Source organism: Odontesthes bonariensis, chromosome 21 (assembly GCF_027942865.1).
Source record: "Odontesthes bonariensis isolate fOdoBon6 chromosome 21, fOdoBon6.hap1, whole genome shotgun sequence".
NCBI classification, from domain to species: Eukaryota; Metazoa; Chordata; class Actinopteri; order Atheriniformes; family Atherinopsidae; genus Odontesthes; species Odontesthes bonariensis.
This window is the reverse complement of record NC_134526.1, coordinates 25702817-25725899: the sequence shown is the minus strand read 5'-3', so window position 1 is coordinate 25725899 and position 23083 is coordinate 25702817. Positions and strand designations below refer to the sequence as shown.

The 23083-nt window shown below is 41.9% G+C and overlaps 1 protein-coding gene across 3 annotated transcripts in view; it reads right to left on the bottom strand.

Moving 5' to 3' along the window:
- Positions 1-23083, bottom strand: part of plppr2a (phospholipid phosphatase related 2a) — a 67882-nt gene that overhangs the window by 39795 nt on the left and 5004 nt on the right. For all 3 annotated transcript variants that reach the window (XM_075453325.1, XM_075453328.1, XM_075453326.1), the window contains exon 2: positions 19808-19923. In XM_075453325.1, coding sequence (XP_075309440.1) covers positions 19808-19876 — 69 coding nt within the window. In that variant the 5' untranslated portion in view covers positions 19877-19923. The remainder of the gene's footprint in view (positions 1-19807; positions 19924-23083) is intronic.

Here is a 23083-nt window from a genome sequence, read left to right as displayed (position 1 = left end):
GTATGGAGAACAGAAGTTACAAGCCTTCTACTACTTTGATCACAGTCTTTTTGCACTCAACGTAGTTAAGACTTATTCCCTCTAAACTGCGACATTTAGCACATTTTTAAGGTAGATCTCCGGAGTATAAGTAACAGCCACAGGGCTCTGACAAGGCTCACCACGTCGGCCTGTTTTTCTATGTTCTCTTTCTCTCTGTCATCTTACTCTGGTGGTTTGCTCATTTCCCTCGATGCAGTGAAAGCCATGTTGCCTGAAAGAGCAGTTTTGTGTTTTACGGATGGGGAATTTAGAGCAGAAGGACAGAGAAGCACAGGGGTCCACCGTCAGACACATGCTGTCCATTAAGAGGTCTGCTTTAAACCCACGCTACACTGCACCTGGCCGGCACGTCAGAGGTCCTGCATGAGGACGAAGCCCAGAGGACGCATTGGAAAAACAATGAAGGAGGAAGATGGGAGGACTTAAAATGGGGATGAATGAAAGAAGTGCAAAAGTGAGAGACGATGAGAGAATAAAGGCAGTGAAAAGAGAAGAAAACAAGAGGGAGATACAAGAAAAATTGGAGTGTGCAGCCATTAAGCAGAGACAGAGAGTTAGAGGCTAACCCTTTACCTTCTTTTTTTTATCCCGACAGGTGAAGCGGTTATTTCTTATCAAGTTTGTGTTTCTTTCCATCTCATGACCTCAAATCCTCAGAGCTGTCAACATCCAGAGCAATCACCTTCCAGAAAATTTTAAAAATGTTTTCTCAAATTTAATAAAAACATTGAACTGTAATTTATTTAAATTCATTCGAAGCTTTATTGTCTTCCTCTCTCTCTCGTATCTCTCTACTTTTTTGTCAATGTTGTTGACATCAAAGTGCAGGTTGGTTTATATTTGCTCACTGCAACAAAAGATGTTTGGTTGTGTCTGTTAAAGTTCAAATGAATAAGCAAACTACATATTTAGGTTTTTTCTCAGTCTAGAAAATGTATCCAATGTTTTTTTGGAAATGTGGTTTGTACATGTGTTAGCTCCATGTGTCTGAATTTGTGTCAGAACTAATAAAACGCATTCTGCTGCCAGCACCACAACACGAACGTAGCTTCCAACAACAAAGATCCTCAGTGTTGAAGCAGAGACGCGGCACAGAATGACAAAAGATACCAAACAAAAACAAAAATCTGAACAAGTGGTTTATCCGGTTTCCTCTTCTTCATACTCCGGATAAACATGTTTGACACTGGAAGACGACGACGACCCCGTTTTGTTTTACAGTGAGTTGGAGACTGCTTTCCAAACTATGTTTAAAGCCAAAAACCTCCTACCAACCAACACTTTGCCAGCATCAGTGCAACCACCAACACCACCCACACATCATACTCCCACTTCCACTTCTTTGCTTCTCCTCGCAAGCTTACATTGAAACAAAAAGACATGCAGTGACACAGTTCTACACACTGCCACATTTATGTCTTCCTACAATTGCCCGTTTTCAGTCACCTGGAAACTAAAAGGTAGCCAGTGTTAACTACAGCATCACAGCGAGAGCTGCAGCAGCTCAGATCAGAGAAGAAAATCTAGTTTATCTGATGGTCTCTGTGCTGGAAAAAAAGAACAGGACAAGAACTGATGAATGGGGGAAAATACCATAAGCAAAGGATCCTGCAGAGGTATAAAACAAAAAGTTCCTGAGAGCTGAAGAACAACAGCCTTCAGAGGCCTAAAGCAGCGCACGAGCCACTCTTTCTGTATAAATACCAGCTTGTCTGTAGGAAAAGATGTTCATATTATTGTAGTGCATGCACATCATCGATGCATCTAGTCCCTGGTGTGGTTGGCTTGGAAAGTAATTTCCACATTTGTGATATTATTAACAACAGTTTTTGAGTAAAATTCCCATGGCTGCTTTTACATCCTAGTCTTTCCCTAAACATGAAAACATATGCCATCGCGATGTCATTGACAAGTTCATGCAGTAACAGCATGTAAACAATATGTTTACGGTTTGTGTCTCCACCCTCCAGTGGGCAAAAATGACCTTCTACAAAGCGGTGTTTCTGCCTTGTGCAGCTCTTCAACAGCTGTGGAAGTGGCAGAGTGGAAGAGAGTCACTTCACGCCTCACAGTTGACTTCTATCGATCAGTAGAAACTATCCTCTCTTCATCGATTCTGTCTGACGTGGTCTGGCCAGCATGGTTCCACAGATGTCTCAGAGGCTGCATCTGAAGTCGATTAATGCTCGTGCAGTGTTTGCTGTCTGTAACTTTTCACAACCCATCTTTAGAACTCTTCAAAACAATTATACAATATATCATTATGACAATTACTCGTTTGCTCAACAGGCGACAACCGGACACACCAGACTGTAACTCTGTGCCCCAAAAAAAGTAGCAAAAAACAGGAAGTGCTCCTTAGGTTTACTTTAAAATTCACTTTAAAAAAAAAAAAAAATCAGTGAAAATTACATATTTCTTTTTTGGGGGTTTTCATTCATGCCTTAGAGGATAACTGCTGCGAAACAATCACAGATTAATGTTTGGATTTAGCTGCTTGCTTGTCACTATCTGAGCCCCGTCTCCTCATTCATTCTGCCGCTCATTGTGCAGTCATAACTATCCCTGAGTACAACTTCAAATGAACAGATTTTATGGATATTAAATCTGAGATGATTGAGACAGAAATGTAGAAACAATATGCTCTCAATTCTCGACCACCTGTAAGCCCCACCCTAAAGGTTCAGGGTAGTCTCCCTAATTTGGCACTCTGGGGCTGACATTTCTACCCTGGAACTCTTTTTTTAGCCTCGGTCAAAATGAAAGGGCTCAGGAAAGGACCCCCTAAAAGACCCCTAGGTTCTGGAAAGGTTTCTGTGGAAATTAAGCTTCAGAGAGACTCGAGACTGTAAAAAAAATTAAAATGGTGTACGTAAGAGTGAAAAATGTGGAGCTGTTGGAGTCCCAGCAGGGGAAGGAAAAGACGGGAGATGAAAGGTGATGTGAGCAAGCTGAGATTAAACGAGTGAATGAAAGAGACGGAAGAAGATCTGAGGTGGTTGATAGGGAGGGTTGCTTGGAGGTGCAAGTGGATAGTTTACAGGCAGCTGGGGTGAAAACAACTGTGAGATTAATGAGAGAGTGACAGCTGCTGGACTGTATCTATGTGAAAGAAAGAGATCTGAAGAGAAAACTGAGTAAAACGGGACCAAAAGAGACAAGAGGAGTGGAGCACTGCTTAACTCATCCTACAGTCCAGTCCTCTGTTCTACTTTAAAAAAAAAAACACCTTTTGTGGTGCTCTTGCCTGTCATCGTGTGTAGTGCATTTGAACAGATAACACAATATCGGGGATCCAGCTTTTGTGCATGCATTTCAGTGAGGTCAGAAGCACACCTCCGCAGTGCACATGTGCCCGTGGGGAAAGCCTGTGTATGCACAGTACAGAGATTACACTGCAGCACAGAAGCTATTACTGGCCCACTATCTGCTCCCAAGCTCCAAGTGTGTCTGCCAAGTCATACAGTGTGCAATCTGTGTATTTTTCACTCTTCATGAATAAGTAATATCAGAGAGGCAGTCGGGTCACACGGGCGCAGTTAAAACAGAAGGCTTCACTTTACTTCCTTTGTTGATGACAAAATCTGAAAGGATGACTGCTGCCGAAGCATTTTAAGCTCAGAGGATGAGCGAAACAATATGGCTGATTTTGGTTTCTTTCTGCCCCAGTTCAACTAATGTCATGAAAGTAGCGATAAGAGCCGTGCAAACAAGTTTTATCTGCACAGCTCCGACCTCTGTGCTGTTCAAGCTGCTGTCCCAAAAACACATTCCCATGAACACATGTTTTGTCCAAGTCCAGACACAACTCCTGAGGGAAATAACGCGGGTCGTTACCTGCTTAATGTTTCACACTGTTCACCAGCGGGTTGCAAACTGTAAAAATAAAATAAAAAAGACCGCACCAAAAACATTCGACTAAACTTGACAGCCTCGTGTAGTGTTTAGGAGCACTGCAGAAGTTGCCAGGAAGTCAACTTCTAATCGACAATAACACCATTTATATGAAATAATAAGAAATATTTAAGTTCATAGATTCAGTGTGAAAAATGGCATTATGTTTTGGATACAGTTCATTATAAAGCACATGTGGCCAAAGTACAACCAAAGGGACAGAAGGGTCCTCTGGAATACTTCAATCTGGCCTTTAATGTCCTCAAAACTAAACAACCTAAACAAATCAATAGAAATATCATTCTGTTAATCAATCTTGAGGCAAGTGGAAACAGATTTCTCTAAAGCCATTCTTTTGTTGTTGCTGTTTTCCCGATTCAAGCAGTGGGTGCTATCAACACTGAGCTCAAACTGAACCAGGCCTTAAGTTGTTTCTGAATGATTTCAACCGAGAGCAAACATCTAAAGACTTTGTCACAACCGGGGGCGCATTCTTGGGTTCGAGGAGTACGTTTTTAAACCAACTTGTCATTGCGTGGGGGAAAAAATAAGACAAAGCACTGAAATGGTCTTCCTTGTCAACTTTGTTGCAAGAGAGACTTACTTTATTTGACAGTAAATTTTCGAAGAATAGGCGACCAAGCATGCTGTCTCACAAGTCACTCTGATAGTGATTTTTTTTGGAAGATTACAGTGTACAATGGAGGTGGTAAACATACATTGCCTACAGTTGTGTTTTACTTTCTCTATTTCTATGCGTTTAGATTAAATGATCATGTATTTTCTCATAGATCTCTGTTACTTTTACTCACTGTTACTTTAAGACGAGAGACATAAATGAGATGATTTGATTTAATGGGAGGATAGATATTCAGGAAAGAAATTGATACAGGGCCCTACTTAGTTTTTAATTGTGTGAAGGTTTAATAGCCTGAGAGACTTTTTCTTTATCACAGCATCAGCTTAAAGTTGCCCCACACGATCACAGAGAAATAATTCTCGTTAGGTTCTACAGATGGGAACCAAAAAACAATCTGCTCTTGTTATCTTGGTCACACATCAGAGATGCTGTATGAGCATGTGTTAGGTGCTCCATGTTTTCTAGTTTCAGTGTTTCTGTCAGTGTTTGTGTGACTAAGCGAGCATCCACATGTTGGCATGCAGTTTGTGTAAGGGTTACATTGTGTGTGAAGAGATTGTTGTTTGCTAAACCAGGCAGACTTCCTTCAACAGGTGTGAAGCTAGCAGATTGTTACCCATCTATCTATCTATGTATATATATGTGTGTATATATATATATATATAAATATATATATATATATAAATATATATATATATATATATATATATATATATATATATATATATATATATATATATATATATATATATATATATATATGTATATGTATATAAAAAGCTTGTGTTGAGTGGTAAACCTATGTCAAAACTATGTGGAACACTGTACTGGGGAGTCTCAGCTGTGATACAACAGTGCCCCCCAGTGGAGAATTACAACAAATTTCAATGTCTTTCTTCTTTTTTTCTTTTTGGCTCTTGGTGCCATGAAAAGAAACCATATATGCTGTGTTAACTTCATGTTAACTTCTATGAAATGATATTGAAGTAGTTTGGGTGACTAAACAAAAGCAAAAGTGTTAGAAAATAAGTACTGTGAGCAATGTTTTTTTCCTGTTGAGTTCTCCTCCTATCTTATTAGTTTAACCTTGGGAGTGAAAGGGGCATAGACAATACAGCCTCTAAATAATCTGTCTTTATTTCACCAATACATTAAGACGAATGAATGAATAAATGAACGCGTACTATTGCACTGTTAGTTCAGAGCTGCCGTGTTGTTGTTATTGGGCTATCGGGGGGGTTATCGGGGGCTTTCTACACACACGTCTAGTATAATGATGTCATCGACGACCCGCGCCGCTGCAGCACAGCTCAAAATGGTAAGGATGTCCATCGTACTCAAGTTGTTGTCCACGTCGTCAAAATCTGATAAATATTCAGCCATGTTGCACAAAACTAGCAGTAGCAAACTCTGTGTGAAGTTAGCCGACCGTCACAGAGCACGGAGTAAATAAGCTGTGCTGCAGCGGCGCTCGTCGATGACGTCATCCCAGTAGACAAGTGTGTAGAAAGCCGGTGATTGCCCCTAATAACAACAACACGGCAGCTCTGAACTAACCGTGCAATAATACGCGTTCATTCATTCATTCGTCTTAAAGTATTGGTGAAATAAAGACAGATAATGTCTTACTTAGAGGCTGTATTGTCTATGCCCTGATCTCTCCCATTATATGGATATCGAGAAATCTAAATAGCGTCCGAAGGAGGCCGACTTTCACCAAACTGTTATCGGTGAGTAGATGAACGTATTTTATGCCAGAAATAAGGTCCAGGTTTAAAAAAAATGAACTTCCCCTGTAACTACACTGTACTCATCTAACAAAGATAATGACAGGAGGGAACGACAGGAATGTCTGTGATAGATGGGATACATCTGCTAATTTAGGGGAAAACTGTGGAAGATTAGAATGATGGTTACTCATAGGTGATTTCATTCAGAGATGACAAAGGAAATGTTTGCGCCCACACAAATGCACGAAAAGTTAGAGCTGATCTGTGACATATGAGAAATTCACAAATGCAGATGAATGAATATAAACCTTATATAAATATCGAAGCTGAATATCAGCTTACACTTACTTTTTGACCACACGTTCACAGAGACAACCTGCTTTGTCTTGAGTTTAATTGTTCATGTAGTTGCATGTTACCTGAGGATTTCACTAGGGGGCACAACGGAGGACTCAAACTGGAGTTTTGTAGAATGTAAACAATAAACATGTCACTAATGGAAAAGGTTAGTTTTAGGTTGATGGTAAGATCACAGCAGAGAGGTATTATTGATGGTATGCAAGGCCACTAAGTTGATGATGTCGGACATCCGGTCAGATTTGACCCTACTGGTCACCTATGTATATCCATCCATTTTCTATATCCGCTTAATCCAATTTAGGCTTGCAGGGGGGCTGGAGACTATCCCAGCTGTCATTGGGTGAGAGGCAGGGTACACCCTGGACAGGTCGCCTGTCCATCACAGGGCCACACAGAGACAAATGATGCTCACACATGCATGTTTTTGAAAGGTGGGAGGAAGCGGGAGTACCTGGAGAGAACCCACACATACATGGGGAGAGCATGCAAACTCCACACAGAAAGGACCCAGCTGGGAATTGAACCTGGAAGCCTCTTGCTGTGAGGAGACGGTTCTAACCGCTGTGCATCGTAGAATTTGTCACTGAGAATTCGCCTACGCTCCAAACCGAATCAAGATACATTAAAAACAAGAAAATAAAAATTTTGCCACGAGTGTCTTTCTGGCCTTAGTGTATTTAAAGGATTTCATCAGGGATATATATTACAATCAGCTGCAATTTTACTGACATTTTACTTTAACCTAAAAAAGCTTCAAGAGAAGAGGCCGCCAGACATCTTCTTTTCTTGTCTTTCAGCATTCAGGATTGCCATTTGATAATCAACTGTTATACAATGGATCAACTTCAGTGAACAGCTGGTGGATCCACTGAGGGTCCAGATGCATCTCTCAGGTCCTGTGTCAGGTCTAAAGATTTCATTCAAAATCAGTTCTTTGCTTTATGTGTAGATACATCACTGCTTTATCCATTGAGTTGGGTGCCTTTTTATGCTAAAACGACTCATAGGTCAGTGTTAAGTGGTTTAACGAACAAAGCAAACTCATCCCACTGAAAATGGTTAAGTACAAGGACTGGACTGAAAATGAATTAAAAAAAAGAGGCCAATGTGAAAAGAAAACTTTTGAAAGTCTTTCAGAAAGCCTGAGGTACTATTGCTCAAGACCACTTTAAAAGATTACCAAAAAAGTCTGGCAGCTTGGAAGGAAGATAGAGAAAAAAAGAATAAAGGAAGAGATCTTTGCACTATGCTGTAATTCAAAAGAAAATCCACAATATGTGGATATGCTCTGCAGGTCGAAGACTTCAAAAATAAATGTTTGTCATGTTATCATCAGCCTTGACCCTTGGATGATTGTGGATGGGAGAGGAAGATCATAATATAGGCTTGTACATTGTACAGAAAATGCAGCGTTGAATGGCTGTGCAGCTGTGAATGGCCGAGAGAAATCTCTTTAATATCACAGATCAACAGAGGATCGAGTTGAAAAATGGGAGATGACAGCGCAAAAAGGACGGGGATGGAGCAGACCCCTGGAACAAGATGGCTGAGTGGGCTGCACTCACAGAAAAGGTTGTGACTTGTGATTAGGACAGGGAGGATGAAAGAAGTCAGAAGAAAGAGAGCAGGAACAAGCCCCGAGTCTGGCTGATTGGTTTCCATAGTAAGTGCTGATGAGGTGTGCAGGTCTTAATAAAAGAGCAGGTCCTTCTGGTTTGGTATGGGTCACCGTCACCTCACCCGCACCGGACCCTATCCCCCCTCATTCACATAATTCAGCTCATTTATTTTGCATTCATGTTGAGAGCAGGTGAACATATACCTGTCTCTCAAATCTGTCTGCCAACATGCCGTTCAAGAAATCCCTCTGCCTATCCCACACATAAAGTGCATGTCAACTCCAACTTGTTATTTATATCTTTGCTTTATGTGTGAATTATTCAACATACATAACAACATACAAAAAACATAATTAGGAAGAGTTTGATACCTTTAGTTAGAGCTATCCATGCTATAGTTAATTTTATTTGTTGATAAAGGTTTCCCCCAAAAAAGTGTAATTGTGTCAGAAAGAGCAACGTTGCATGGCAATTATGCACAACCCCAAATCAGAACAAGTATGGATGATATGGAAAATTAAAAAGTAAATACATGATAATAAATAAATGAAAAGGTAGTGATTCATATATTTAATTTAAGGTCTGAAACAGATCACCTGATACGACCCTATACCACCACAGGGACTTCCTGCTGATAACAGTCTGGGTGGTTCTTTTATTCTTGGAGCACATAGCGTCCATTTCTGTCTTGAAAAGATCTTAAATACTATTAGGTTTATTTTTGTACAGTAAAATTTGAAGTGGCATTGGTAAATTTAATTATGTATTTAAGTGTTTGACGAAAGGTTTTTTTCTACTGTAATCCCTTTTCCAAGTGCTTATCAGCTGCAAATAAATGACGGTTCCAGATGTAGCGCAGTCACGAGTGTCTATTTTAGACTTGTGCTCTTGCCTGTTACACACAGAAATTCCTCCAGATTGCTTAAATTGTTTAATATTATTATGTATAATTATCATATTATTTTCCTCCTACTGTCTGCACTGAAATGCAATTCAAAGTAAACGTAACAATCGCTGAGTAGTTTTTTCCTTTTTGTTTTGTTTTTGCATTTTCTGTCATCATCATCCAAACTCAACAACATACTGTACGATTTTTTTTTTTTTTAGAAAAGATTCCTTATTTTTAGTTTGCGTCAGTTTTTTCTTTATTTCTTTTCATTTTTCTTTGTCTTTCTCAGTTTTATCTTCGAGCTTCTTTGTTCTCTGTGCTCCAACCTACAAGTGGTTGTCGTCAACGACCAGAGAACTTTGACACTGTTAGCGCTGTGCTAGTAGATTGACATTGTTAACTGTTAATGCGTATGTCCGCCCGGGGGCGGGTAGTCGTTCCTACCGAGAGTTTGTAATGGTGGTTTTGTGAATATGGCTCAGTAAAGTTTGAAGTTCATTTAAAACGAGTGTCGTCTTTGTACACTAACATTGGTAGCAGAGGATGTCGGCACATAGCTACAAAGTGCCGCCTCCGTTTGACGAAAACAAGTCGGATTATGAAAGTTGGAAGAATGAAATCAAGATCTGGAAGCTAGTTACCGAGTTGGACCAGAAGAAACAGGCGCTAGTGTGGGAGAAGGATGTCATGACATTCTCATGACATCTGGCCTAGTTACATCGTGTGCCTTGCTGACTGGTTCAGATGAATATTGTTGATAGTTAGAATGAGTTGTTTGACATTAGGCGCCTCCAGAGAGTGCCACGTTGAGCGTGGTAGCCCTATCGCTAACTGGACGAGCGAGGAGTATAGCACTGGAAATATCCGCGGATGACTTGAACAAAGATCAGGGATTAACAACGCTTTTGGAGAAATTGGACACGGTGTATTTGAAAGAGGAAAAAGACCGTCAGTACGATGCCTACACGGAGTTTGACAAAATCAAAAGAGAGAGCAATGTTACCATGTTGGATTACATCGTTGCATTCGAACGAGTATACAACAAAATGAGTAAGTTGAACATGAAACTACCTGATGCTGTTCTCGCATTTAAATTACTCGAAACCGCTGGACTTTCAGTTAAAGACAAACAATTGGCTCTTACCGCTTGCTCCAATGTAACATTCAGTGCCATAAAATCAGCTTTGAAAAGGATATTTGGCAATAATTCACCGCCAGATGGTGCTAGTGCATCAAGTGATCCTGACTGCGTACTTCACCAGATTTACTGGAAAAAAGTCAAGTTCTCAAAGTCAAATTCCTGTGCCACCTGGGTCAAACCCATTAGGCAAATATGGAAGAAGATCACGTTGTGCTATCTGTCAGAGCACTTACCACTGGGCAAAGGACTGTCCTCACAAAAACGAACAGGCAAAATGAACAGAAAATGTTGAGAGCCACACAGAAAATACTGATGAGTGTCACATCACTTTGTTGTCAAAGGAAACGTTGTCTGAAACAGAGATATTCATGGTGGAGGCTTTAGGATCAGCTGTCATTGACACTGCCTGCACCAGAACGGTTTGTGGAGAAAAATGGCTTGACAACTATGTTGATGGACTGAAGCAGAGTGAGCTTGAGACCCGCACCAGTACCAAAGCATTCCGATTTGGAGATGGTAGAGTTGTTCATTCCACAAAGCGTGTGACTATTCCCGCTGTGATCGGTCAGACTAAATGCCATATAGAAACAGAAGTTGTGCCAGTCGACATTCCCTTGCTTTTGAGCAAAACATCACTGAAAAGAGCAGGTGCAGTCCTGGACATTGAGAATGATAAAGCCACTATGTTCAAGCAGCCAGTGAAACTTGAGCTGACCTCCTCAGGTCACTATTGTGTTAACATAAAAGCAAACGATAATTCAGTAGACAATGACATCCAGAAGGATGAAGAAGTTCTGACTGTAACTGAAAATATGACAAAACAGGAAAAACAGAAGGTTCTGTTAAAAGTACACAAACAATTTGGACATGCCTCTGTAGAAAAGCTAAAAAAATTGCTGGACTGTGCAGGCAACCATGATGACGACTCCCTTGCAATTCTCAATGACATTGTAAGCAAATGTGACACATGCGTACGATACAGCAAGCCAAAGCCAAAGCCTGCAGTGGGCCTACCCATGGCCTCAACCTACAATGAGACAGTGGCTGTGGACTTACATGAGTTGGAACCAGGGGTATGGTATCTCCATGTCATTGATCACTTCACACGTTTCAGTTCAGGGAGTATTGTGACAACCAAGAAACCCAAGCCCCTTTCACACTGCCGAATAACCTGCGTTTAATCCGCGAATTTAGCGTGTCCATGTTGCGTTCACACTGCCGACCCAGGCTGCCGCGTCAACTCGACTCGCCTTTCGACCCGCGTTGGACCCTAGTCTTTTTGCCGAGCCGAGTTTGGTGTGAACGCAATCGACGCGGGTCGGACGTGGGCGTGGCGTGACGTGGGCGTGGCGTGACGTGAGGAGTTTAAAAGACAGAATGGACAGCTGATTCAGAACAACAGCGACAGGTGAGGACAAGTTTTACTCTGTTTTAGCCTACATCAAGTTGGAGACATTTTTTAATAGGGCCAACTGGGGAGACAAGGAGGTCCGCGAGCTCATCAGCCTCCGAGCAGAGGACGTTATTTACCGCCACATTTCGGGGACTATACTGCTCTTGTATTCTCCGCATATGTTCTTCGGCGGCATCCCACGTTGTAACCATCCACACCCCGTAAAATAACATCTCCATGAACTGCATATACAATTGCAAAAAACGAGTCCTCAAGGTGTATTTAACCCTACCTCCGACGCATGGCTTGTGCCTACGTCATTGTACACGCCCAGCATTTTATGTGTTTCGTGTGACGCTCTGCCACTAGGCAACTCCCCCTGAACTCGGCTTCAGGCGACACGGGTCACCAACACGCCAAGCGTTCACATTGGTCGACGCGGGTCGAAGGTGCAATTTGGACCCGCTAAGGTAGCGGGTCGCAGTGTGAAAGGGGCTCCAAAGACATCATGAAGCATCTCATCCACTGCTGGATAAGTGTGCATGGACCCCACATAAGCTGTTTATTGACAACGGTGGTGAATTTAACAATGAAGAAATGAGATATATGGCTGAAAAATTCAACATTGAACTAAAAACCACTGCAGCCTATAGCCCATGGAGCAATGGCCTTTTGGAAAGGCATAACCACACCCTCACCGACATCCTGTTGAAGGTGAAAAAGGAAAATTAATGCAGCTGGTCATTGGCTCTAGACTGGGCCCTGATGGCAAAGAACTCATTGCACAATGTGCATGGCTACAGCCCACACCAACTGGTGTTTGGACAAAATCCCAACATGCCGTCAGTTCTAACTTATAAACCACCAGCACTTGAAAGTCCTACAATGAATACCTGGATGGCTCAGCATATTACAACTCTGCATGCAGCACGCCAAGCATTCACAGAAGCGGAGTGCTCTGAAAGGATCAAACGAGCCCTTCGCAAACAATTGAGAGCCAATGATGATCGATACGAAACTGGGGACAAAGTATACTACAAACGAGCTGACTTCCCACAGTGGAAAGGTCCAGGGGTGGTCATCGGCCAAGATGGTGTGGTAGTCTTTGTCAGGCACGGGGGCACCTATGTTCGTGTGCATCACACCAGACTGAGAAAGATTGATGCCCAACAAACAGTGCTAGAAGATATGGACATTCAGCAAAAGACTGACAAACAAACATTGCCGGATTCTGGACTTAACCACGAGAATGACGATACTGACAGCGGAGAAGAGACCAATACTCATGATCCACCAGAATCAGAAAATCATGCTGAAGCCGCTCCACTTGCTCCTGAAAACAGACCGAATGCTGACACAGTACAGACTGACACACTCACAAAACATGGAGATGTGCGACTAAAAGCTGGACAAACAGTGACATATACAGATAGAGAAAGTGGACAAACATTAACAGGAACGATTCTAAGTCGTGCAGCGTTCACTGGAAAACACAGAAACTGGTACAATGTACAGTTCAGTGGATCTGGGGACCTTGCTGGTTCCACAGGCTCAGTAAATCTGGGTGAAATGGACAATGTTCAAACAGTACCAGCAGAGCACACTGTCTTATGTGAGGAAAGCAGTATAGAGGACACTCTGATGGTCGATGACGGGATCTTTGATGCTGCAAAACAAGCAGAGTTATGCAACTGGAAGAAGAATGATGTCTTTGAGGAAGTGAATGACGAAGGACAGAAATGCATCTCCACAAGGTGGGTGTGTACACTGAAGGAAACCGCTGATGGTGTCACACCTAAAGCTAGACTAGTCGCCAGAGGTTTTGAGGAAATGCATATTCAAGAACTTCCAAAAGATTCCCCAACATGTGCCTCAGAGTCACTGAGAATGATCATGGCCGTCATATGTCAAAAGAAATGGCAATTGAATTCTATGGATATAAAAGCAGCTTTTTTGCAAGGCAAAGAATTGACTCGAAGCATCTACATTCGCCCACCACCAGAGGCTCAGAGCCGAGGCGTTCTGTGGAGACTGAAGAAGTGTGTCTATGGACTAGCAGATGCCTCTCTTTATTGGTATAATAAAGTGAAGGACACAATGCAGCAGTTGGGAGCAGTCGTGTCCCAAGTTGATCCAGCAGTCTTCTACTGGCTAGATGACTCCTCCAATGTCATGGGAGTACTCGGCTGTCATGTGGATGATTTTATCTGGGGAGGTTCTGAAAGGTTCGCCACAAAAGTCATACCACAGTTAAAAACAGCTTTCCAAATTGGACGGGAAGAGCACAACACCTTCAGCTATATTGGAATGGAGTTCTCTTCTCTGAATGACACAGTACAGGTACAGCAGAGCATGTACATCAAGAATCTCCAGCCCATTCCTGTGAACCCGGCTAGAGCTGCTGAGCGAGATGCTCCCCTAACAAATTAAGAAATTGACATGCTTAGATCAAAAATTGGCCAAATATTGTGGGTGGCAAGACAAACAAGGCCAGATGCAATGTGTGATGTGTCCATCTTAGCATCCAGTATGAAAGCTGCTACTGTTCAAACTCTGCACTCTATAAAGAAACTGATCCAGAAACTCAAATCTGATGAAGTGACCTTGAAATTCCAGCACCTTGGCAAAGACAGTTCCCTACAGCTTGTCGTGTTCAGTGATTCGTCAATGGGCAACCTTCCTGATGGTGGCACCCAGGGTGGTCATCTAATCATGCTCATGGGAGAGAATGGAAAATTCTCACCTATATGCTGGCAGTCAAAAAGAATAAGAAGACTGGTGAGAAGTACTCTTGCAGGGGAGACACTGGCCCTTGCAGATGGCATTGATAATGCTATATTTCTGGCCACACTCTACTCAGAACTTACTGTAGGTGACTGCAAGCACAGAGGCTTACCCATAATATGTATAACTGACAATCACTCACTCCTGGATGCTGTAAAGTCTACCAAATCAGTCACAGAGAAGAGACTGCGGCTTGAAATTAGCAATGTCAAGGAGCTCATCCAGTCCGGAATCATTCGACACATCATGTGGTCAGCGACCAAAGACCAGCTTGCTGACTGCTTGACAAAGAAAGGAGCGTCAGCTCTCCTCCTCCTAAAGGCCTTCAGCGAAGGTGTATGGCACCTCAAGGAATAAAAGAACAAGAAAAAATTTAATGGACTCAAAATATGAAGGCAGTATTTTTTTTTCTTTTTGTGCTTTGAACAGTACTATACTTGAGTTTATTTTCTTTAAAGAAAAAGGGGGAGTTTGTTAACTGTTAATGCGCATGTCCGCCCGGGGGGGGTAGTCGTTCCTACCGAGAGTTTGTAATGGTGGTTTTGTGAATATGGCTCAGTAAAGTTTGAAGTTCATTTAAAATGAGTGTCGTCTTTGTACACTAACAGACATTAAAACTAATAAAATATACCTCACAACTAATGACAGATAACATTCTAGATAAAAAAAATGCTTCAATCTCTACACTCCTCAAAGATTTGGGATCTCACCGCGAGCGAACACTTGCAGTGTCTATTAGTTCAGCTGTTGGTTTGTTAGCTAAAGCCATGCTAAACCAGTTCGAATTTAGCATGTTTTGAAGCAACTTTGCAATACCAAACCATTTATTCTGCATCTTATTTCAGAGTAATTACTCTTCAGCTCACATTCTCAAGTCGCCTCTAGAGCACATTCTTTCTAAAGTCAAGTATTAAAGTACAAACCTTTAAGGGGCCAAAGACAATTCAACATTTCAGACACTGTGATTTCGAAGACGGTTATGAACTATTAATTATAATCATTCTTTTTTTTATTATTATTTAATTATCAGCATGAATGTAGTGTAGCTTTCATTTCACACTGAACAGAATCTAATCCTGTATAAACTGGGAAAAGAGACAAAAGAGCGCTGAAAAAACTGGCCATGTTCCACTCTCATATCCAAGACCGTGTTCCCGCTCGCAGTAACCAGAAGAGTGTTCGCCCAACACTGGTTTGCCAACCAGCAGATGTAGACAGATAGCTGCTGTGTGGAAGTGTTTTGCAGCAAACAGGCGGGAATAAACCAATAAACCAAAAGCCCACAAAAACAAAGAGGTGCATCACTGAGGAAAAAAATTAGAGAAGGAACATATATATGTGTATATTCTAATTTTAGAATAGATAGATAGATAGATAGATATAAGCTTAATTTTCCCTGTAGGGATATTTGGCTTTGACTTCATTATGCTTGACTATAAATACTATTTTTAAGATTAAGCAACTAAAATGTACATAGGTACATTTGTGATGTATGAATAAAAGAAGATGAGAATACACAGTAGAAATGGAATAAGTGCATGCTCTATATAAACCAATCATCAGGCGGCATCAAACAATTCATGTTTTATCCTACGATACAACCTCAGTGAGCTCAGCTTATTTCAAGCTGCTGTTTAAAACACCATCTGACATGGACACAAAGGAGTTTTCAGATCGATTTGGTTCGCATCGCTGAGCTCTGCATCGCCTGCCTGACGGCAACAACTCGTACCCCGCGTGCAGAACATGAGGTGGATCACACAGGATTCCTTGTGCGTGTGTGAGTACACACTGATCGAAAAGAGAACTAAAATTAAAATGAAAATGATCAGTCTAACCGGTGCTAGTTAGCTTTTGATTTTTAATCAAGCTGTGCAGTCGCCCCTTGTCTGATTGCACTTTTTTATTTCACATCAAGCTGGGACTGAATGTTGTTTAAACTGGTCCAGAATAGGGGTCAAAATGTCGAGAGTGAGGTACATTTTGATTTTATTCTTAACATTTTGACTTCAATATTTCAAATTCAGTTTCAGCATCAAGACTGTACTCTTGAAATGGGAAATTAAAAAGAAAAATAATCTCCTCGAATTTGGTTTTCTCAGTGACATCAATACTGAGAGAGATTGAGATTGTGCGGAGAGACAGTCTTCTCTGTCCAGACACCAAATCTACCACACTCACGTCTTCTGTCCCTGATGATTTGATTATCTTCCCAATGAACCTATCAAACCTGTGTTTTTTAGAACAAATAATCCTGTTTTCTTCATTACCTAATGAAAATAATACTGCGCAACATCCCCTGCATCTTCTACAGCCAGAGTTAGAAAAACATTGTTCTGTAAAACCTTTCATGCCTGACTGAACATTGGACCTTCAATAAGCAGGTCAAGTGATGCTGTCTGTCTGCTTAGCAGCAGCAGCAGCAGCAGCAGCAGCAGCAGTGACTTCCATCTTCCATCAACAAGAGTCCTGCTGCAAAATTACACAGAAATATATGAAATTGTATCAGGACATTTTGCTTAAGGGCTGCGCAGTGGTGTGGTGGTTAGCACGATCACCTCACAGCAAGGGGGTTCCTGGTTTGAATCCTCGACTGGGGTCTTTCTGTGTGGAGTTTGCATGTTCTCTCCCTCCCAACGTCCAAAAACATGCACGTTAGGTGAACTGGTGATGATTAATTGACCCCAGGAGGGAGTGTTAGGGCATTGTTGGGTGACTCATTTGTCTCCGTGTGGCTCTGTGATGGACTGTCGGCCTGTTTCCCTCCTTTTGCCCAATGGCAGCTGGGATAGGCTCCAGCCCCCCCCTCCCACCCCCGTGACCCTGCATTGGATTAACCTGGTATAGAAAATAGATGCATGGACAATTTATATAAACAAATATTTGGCCCTTGACAATAAATTTGATTATTTTCATTCTCAGAAGAAGAAAACATAGAAAGCTGCCCACTGTTGGTATCTGTACATACAAGCAACTTTTAAAAACTTTGGTCAGATAGAAAGCGGTTTTAAAAGGAAGCAATGATAAAGTCTTAATTTCTGCATCTGAACTGACTTATCATCCATGATTAACAGTGCAATAAAAAGAATGCCATAACGTTTTTTTTGGGGGGGGGGACAAAAATCAAAATGTTTACAATCAAGAAGAAACTAATCCTAAAAATCAAGTTATATATAATAGCTGCAGCAAAACAACACGGTAGTGTCACAAAAATGGCTTCCCCATCACTACCATTTCCACACTAATTTTCATTTTGGCTTAGCAGATGACATCTTTCACCTCTAGCTACAGATCAACATGCACATTTGACTCACTTCCATCTTCCATCTCCCTGTTTTAAACCAAAGATGGACACGTTTTGGACATGTGGAGAAATGTACCTATTATGTATTTTCTAGTGAGACTGGACTGAAAAATAAAACAATACTCTTGCAAATGACTCAAACTGAAGTCTCCAGAATTAATGTCATGGCTCTTTCGCTTGGGGACACCTTGGGCAGATATCAGCAAATTCTCCAGACTTCGAAATAACAGGAGTGTGTCACACAGCCTTTAAATCTTTCACAGCTAATGAAGTATGTAAACTGATGCAAGGATATTTATTCACTTAGATAATACATTCAATTACAGGCATTAAACTGTTAGCTGTAACTGCTCCTTCTCAGGCCGCCGTGCACACATTCATGTTATCTCTTCTAGAAGGAAAATAAACATGTTCTCTGCGTTCCATTGTAGATAAAAGCAGTAATTCCCCCCCTTCTTCAGGCATGACATTGTCTAAGACTCTCCACTCCTGTACAAATAGGCAGAAATATTCTGTATCTCATCAAATATACACAGACAAACACACACACACACACACACACACACACACACACAGAAATGTACGTGGAGTTTACAGATGAACTGACAGAGACCCCAGGGCTGATGTGTGGGAGGCATTTGGTGGAGTGGCCTACTAAAAGGGCTTTTACAGTGTATTGTAACCAAAGGGGACCAGTGTTTCCCAGACAGGCTCACAGATGAGGAGTAGGTTTGTAACTCATATCTCAGCTGCTCCTTTGGGACAGACACAGAGTGGACAGAGTGTATGCAAGACAGGAACAAAAAAGACTAGTATACCAGACTAGTGGTTTTTTTCCACATTTCTTTTGTTGTCCATTATCTATTTTCAGGCATGTTGCTTTGAGTTTTCTGTCCTGACACTTTGACGTCTTGCTTGGTCGAGCTGTGTGTTTCTCTTTTGCAACCTTCCCATTCGATACTTGCTCCAAAAGATAGGCACAGCTCACTGGCAACATGCACGTTTTTCCACAATGGTCATTGGAAATCATGTCCTCACGGGGGCGTTAGTTTCACAGAATTTAATAATCTTTGTATCATGTCTATATGTTTAAGTCAGATCAACATAACGAATTACCAACGGCTGCATCTGCAATGCAGGAACACTTTGACAGCACGGTGTACTCTGGCTGTATTGCTGTCTGTTGGCGTAGTCAGAGCCAATGGGCTTCTGGACTGCTTGGTTAGCCTAATTGCAGTACAGACTGTCTGATTTCCTCACCAGCTCAAGCCTCTCACTTACTCTTCAATGAGCACTCAGGGACTTCCTCTGCTCTCTGACTCATCGGTCTGACTGCTCTCAAAAACAATGTAAAAAAACGGGTGTGCGTTTGTTTCTCTTGTACATTAGTGTGTCTTTCGGTGCAGGCTCAGCCTACGACAGACACCTTTGAGGTTGTCTGTATAACACAACTCAAAATCCCAAAGCACAGCAGCCCTGTCTGTGTTGTGACATCCACAGCCATCAGGATGACTCATGGAGTTTGAAAATTAGCTGAAAAACCCTCAACATGCCACAGAAAAAATTTAGCCGCTTTAAAAATCCTGATCTGAAGCTGGTGCTGGAATGCCCGAGGATGTTTGACACCAAGCGAGGATGTGAGAGGTGAAACGTGCGTTTGCAGAGCTGTCCCAAACACTGAAATATTTACCACACAGACTGAGACTGCAGAAAACATGGGAAAAAGGGAAGTGCAAAAAAAGGAATTAAAAAAAAAAAAAAAAAAAAAGCTGGAGGGTTAGACCGACAGTCAAATCTCAGAGCCAGAGAAGTTTATCCTCATTGTAGGAAAGGAAATTGCAGAGATAAGCCAGGAGTCGGCGTGAACGCTCAGAGAAACGGGAAATGGCCGAGAGATACAATCATGAATTGTGCAGGATCTGCAAGGTAAGGTGAAAGCTATTTCATGCTCCGGATTCTGTCAAGATCTCATCGTCTGTGCTTTTTTTAAATATGCCGGCATGCTGCTTACCTCCACAAACAGGAAGCAGGGAACGATGGAGCTGCTGCTCTTCACGTCTGGCTTCTCCTCCACTGCCATCCTTCTCTCGGTTTCTTTCAACCACCCCAGCTTTCTGTCTCCTTATCCTGCAGAAAAGAGTGGAATTCAGATGAGTCCACTTGTCAATATGAGACTGTGATGAGTGCGGGATTTAAGCGCAATCTATTCGAGAACTTATCGCTGTCTCTCAGCCCGATCACACAGCTATTGTTTATGTTACTCAGTGGCTTGTTGCTATGATACATTTTATTGTTTATTCAAAGGTTTTATCAGTTAATACATATTATGTGCATTAAAAAAAAATGTTTCAACAACAACAAAAGAATAAAAGAAAAATCAGCAAAATCCATTGAAAATATGTCACAATCCAACTTTTTGTGTTGGGCATAAATTCATTCATTTTCTATACCAATTCAGGGTCACGGGTTAATGGGGTGGTCCTTTCCCAGCTGTCATTGGGCGAGAGGCAGGGTACACCCTAGACAGGTTGCCAGTCTATCACAGGGCCAGATAGAGACAAACAAGACATGCAAGCTCACATTCACTCCTAGGGACAATTTAAGAGTCCCCACCGCATGTTTTTGGACAGTGGGAGGAAGCCAGAGTACCAAGAGAGAACCCACGCATACACGGGGAGAACATGCAAACTCCAAACAGAAGGACCCCAGCCAGGAGTCGAACCTGGAACCCTTTTTTTTGTGAGGCATTGGTGCTCGGGCATAAATTATTATACTACATTCATACCACACAGATAAAATAGTTTTATAATGACACAATCAAGTGAGAGTTCAGTTAGTCAGTTTGGACTCATGTTGAAGAGGTAGCTGTTGCAATTGTCATGTCCATTTTTTTTTCCTTCTTTCTTTCAGTCTGGACTGGTCTTTTGTTTTTTCAGTTTTTTTTTTTTTGGTTTCTACCCACCAGAGTTCCCAGTCACCCTCCTCTTCAGCTGTACATTCACCACCCGCCCCCTATACACTGCACCCACATGTCTATCATCCAAGGGGCAAACCCAGCGTTGGCAGTCATGTGATTACAATAAGCTTCTTTAATGAATGTAAAAAATATGTCTCTATAATGAAATAACTCATAAAATCTTATTTCATTACTCAGAGTTTTAAGACAAACTTGTGGAAAATGTAAACGTGCTGTAGTTACAGCTGGCACTGTCTGGGACAGCAGCCGGAAATGAGCACTGTTAGCTTGAGGAGTACTAATTATGTAAAAAAATTCATCATCAAATATGCTGAGAAATTCCCAGATCTCCACAATGTTCTTGACAGTGAATGGTTAGACATCAGTAAGTACTCTGAGAAGCCCAGAGTTTTGTATAAAGAAAAATCTGCAAGCATACAAATTATTAGAGGTGTATAATTTTATCCATCCATCCATCCATCCATCCATTATCTTCTGTTTATCCGAGGGCTGGTGGCGGTGTCAACCAGGAGGGAAACCCAGCGACACTCTCCAGCTATTCCTGAGTGATCCCGAGCTGTTTCCAGGCCAGAAGGGATATAATATCCCTCCAGCAAGTTCTGGACCTGCCCAGAAGATGACCTGGAAGCATCCCAATTCGATGCCTGAACCACCTCAGCTGACTCATTTTGAAGTGGAGGAGTAGCAGCGTTACTTCAAGTTCCCTCCGGATGTGCAAGCACCTAAGCCTATCTGTAAGGCTGAGTCCAGCCACTCTCTGAGGGGAAACTTATTTCAGCCACTTGTATCTGCGATGTAATTCTTTCGGCTTTTGACTGCCCAAATCCCAAATCCCAGGGTTGCCCTCATTACTGCTGATGAAGCCTCATTCTGTCTATCCATCTCTCGCTCCAACTTCTCATCACTTCTGAACGAGATCCAGAGATACTTAAACTCCACCACTTTTGGAAAGTACCTATCTCCATCCCAGAGGGACCACCCTTGTACAGTTGAGAACCAAGGCCTAGGACACGGAGGGGCTGACTCATCCAGTGCACCCTGAAGCTCATCGCCTGAAGAAACCAACACAACCACATCATCTGCAAAGAGCAGACATGCGACCCGGGGGCTTACAAACTAGACACCCTCCTCTCCTTAACTATGCTTTGAGATCCAGTCCTTGAAACACCACATACGGGTTCAGTGACAAGGGTTCAGTGACAAGACATTGCTTTGGGATCAAAGTTTTGCAGTTAGAGACACAATGTAGACACCACAGGGCATTTGGACACAAGGGATTCCCTTTCACTGGCCTGGATTTCCAATCTTCTTCTGCTCTTAGCAAAGCTCTGCGATCCGTTCAGAAGAATGAATCATTCCCACTCGTCTTTTTTGGGTGTCTGTTACAGTTAATTACTTTGCCATCTCTGCTGAAGGACTTGGCTCTGGGATGACAGAAAACCAGTGGCTCTTCTTTAGCTTGTATGTCACAGCACAAAAACAGAATCCATTGAATGCCATTCGTTTACCCATCTCTTTGTGGGCCTAACAAATTTCTGAAGTATGGAATTTGCTACAGATAAATTCATCTGGCAAAGGACAGATTCATTCTCTATCCATCCCTCTTCTTAACCGTCCACATGGGGTTGCGGTGACAATATGGAGAGTAGAGAAGCCCAGACATCCCTGTCCCCTGCTACTTCCTCCAAGCCGTTCCCAGGCCAATAAAGAGACATAATCTCACCAGCGGGTCCTGGGCCGACCTTGGGACCTTAACAAAATCTAACTAACCTACATGAATTTAAAAAATCTCCTCCCTGAGCAAAATACTGCCATGGGTTGTTTCCCATGTCATCTATACCTATATCTGCTATTGCTGTAGACAGTTTCCTTATTTTCTATTTCTGTGTTCTGAGGAATTTATGCCATAGGACACACGATTTGCACAATGCAGCACATCTAATATAACTAAAAATTGCCTACTTCATCTTAATAGGCTTTTAAAGAATTTGTACAGATTAAAGGAGACATATTGTGCCCTTTTATCACAGGCTGACAGTTTCCTGAGCTCTTAATGAAACGCCTGTGGCATGTTTTGGTCAAAATAACACAGAGAGATAGTGCTGCAGCTCTGTTTTCAATCCATTATTTGACTTCTCTAATCAAGTCGTTTTAGGGTTGAGACTGACCCACTGGAAGCGATAAAAAGATAGTAAACAAAGTATTGGTCGAGCATTATTTATTTCTTTAGTTGAGAAAACCATAACGTGATGTTTTGCTTTGATGTTAACAGCAAAGCACAAAAACAAGAACAAGAATTTCGTCCTCCCA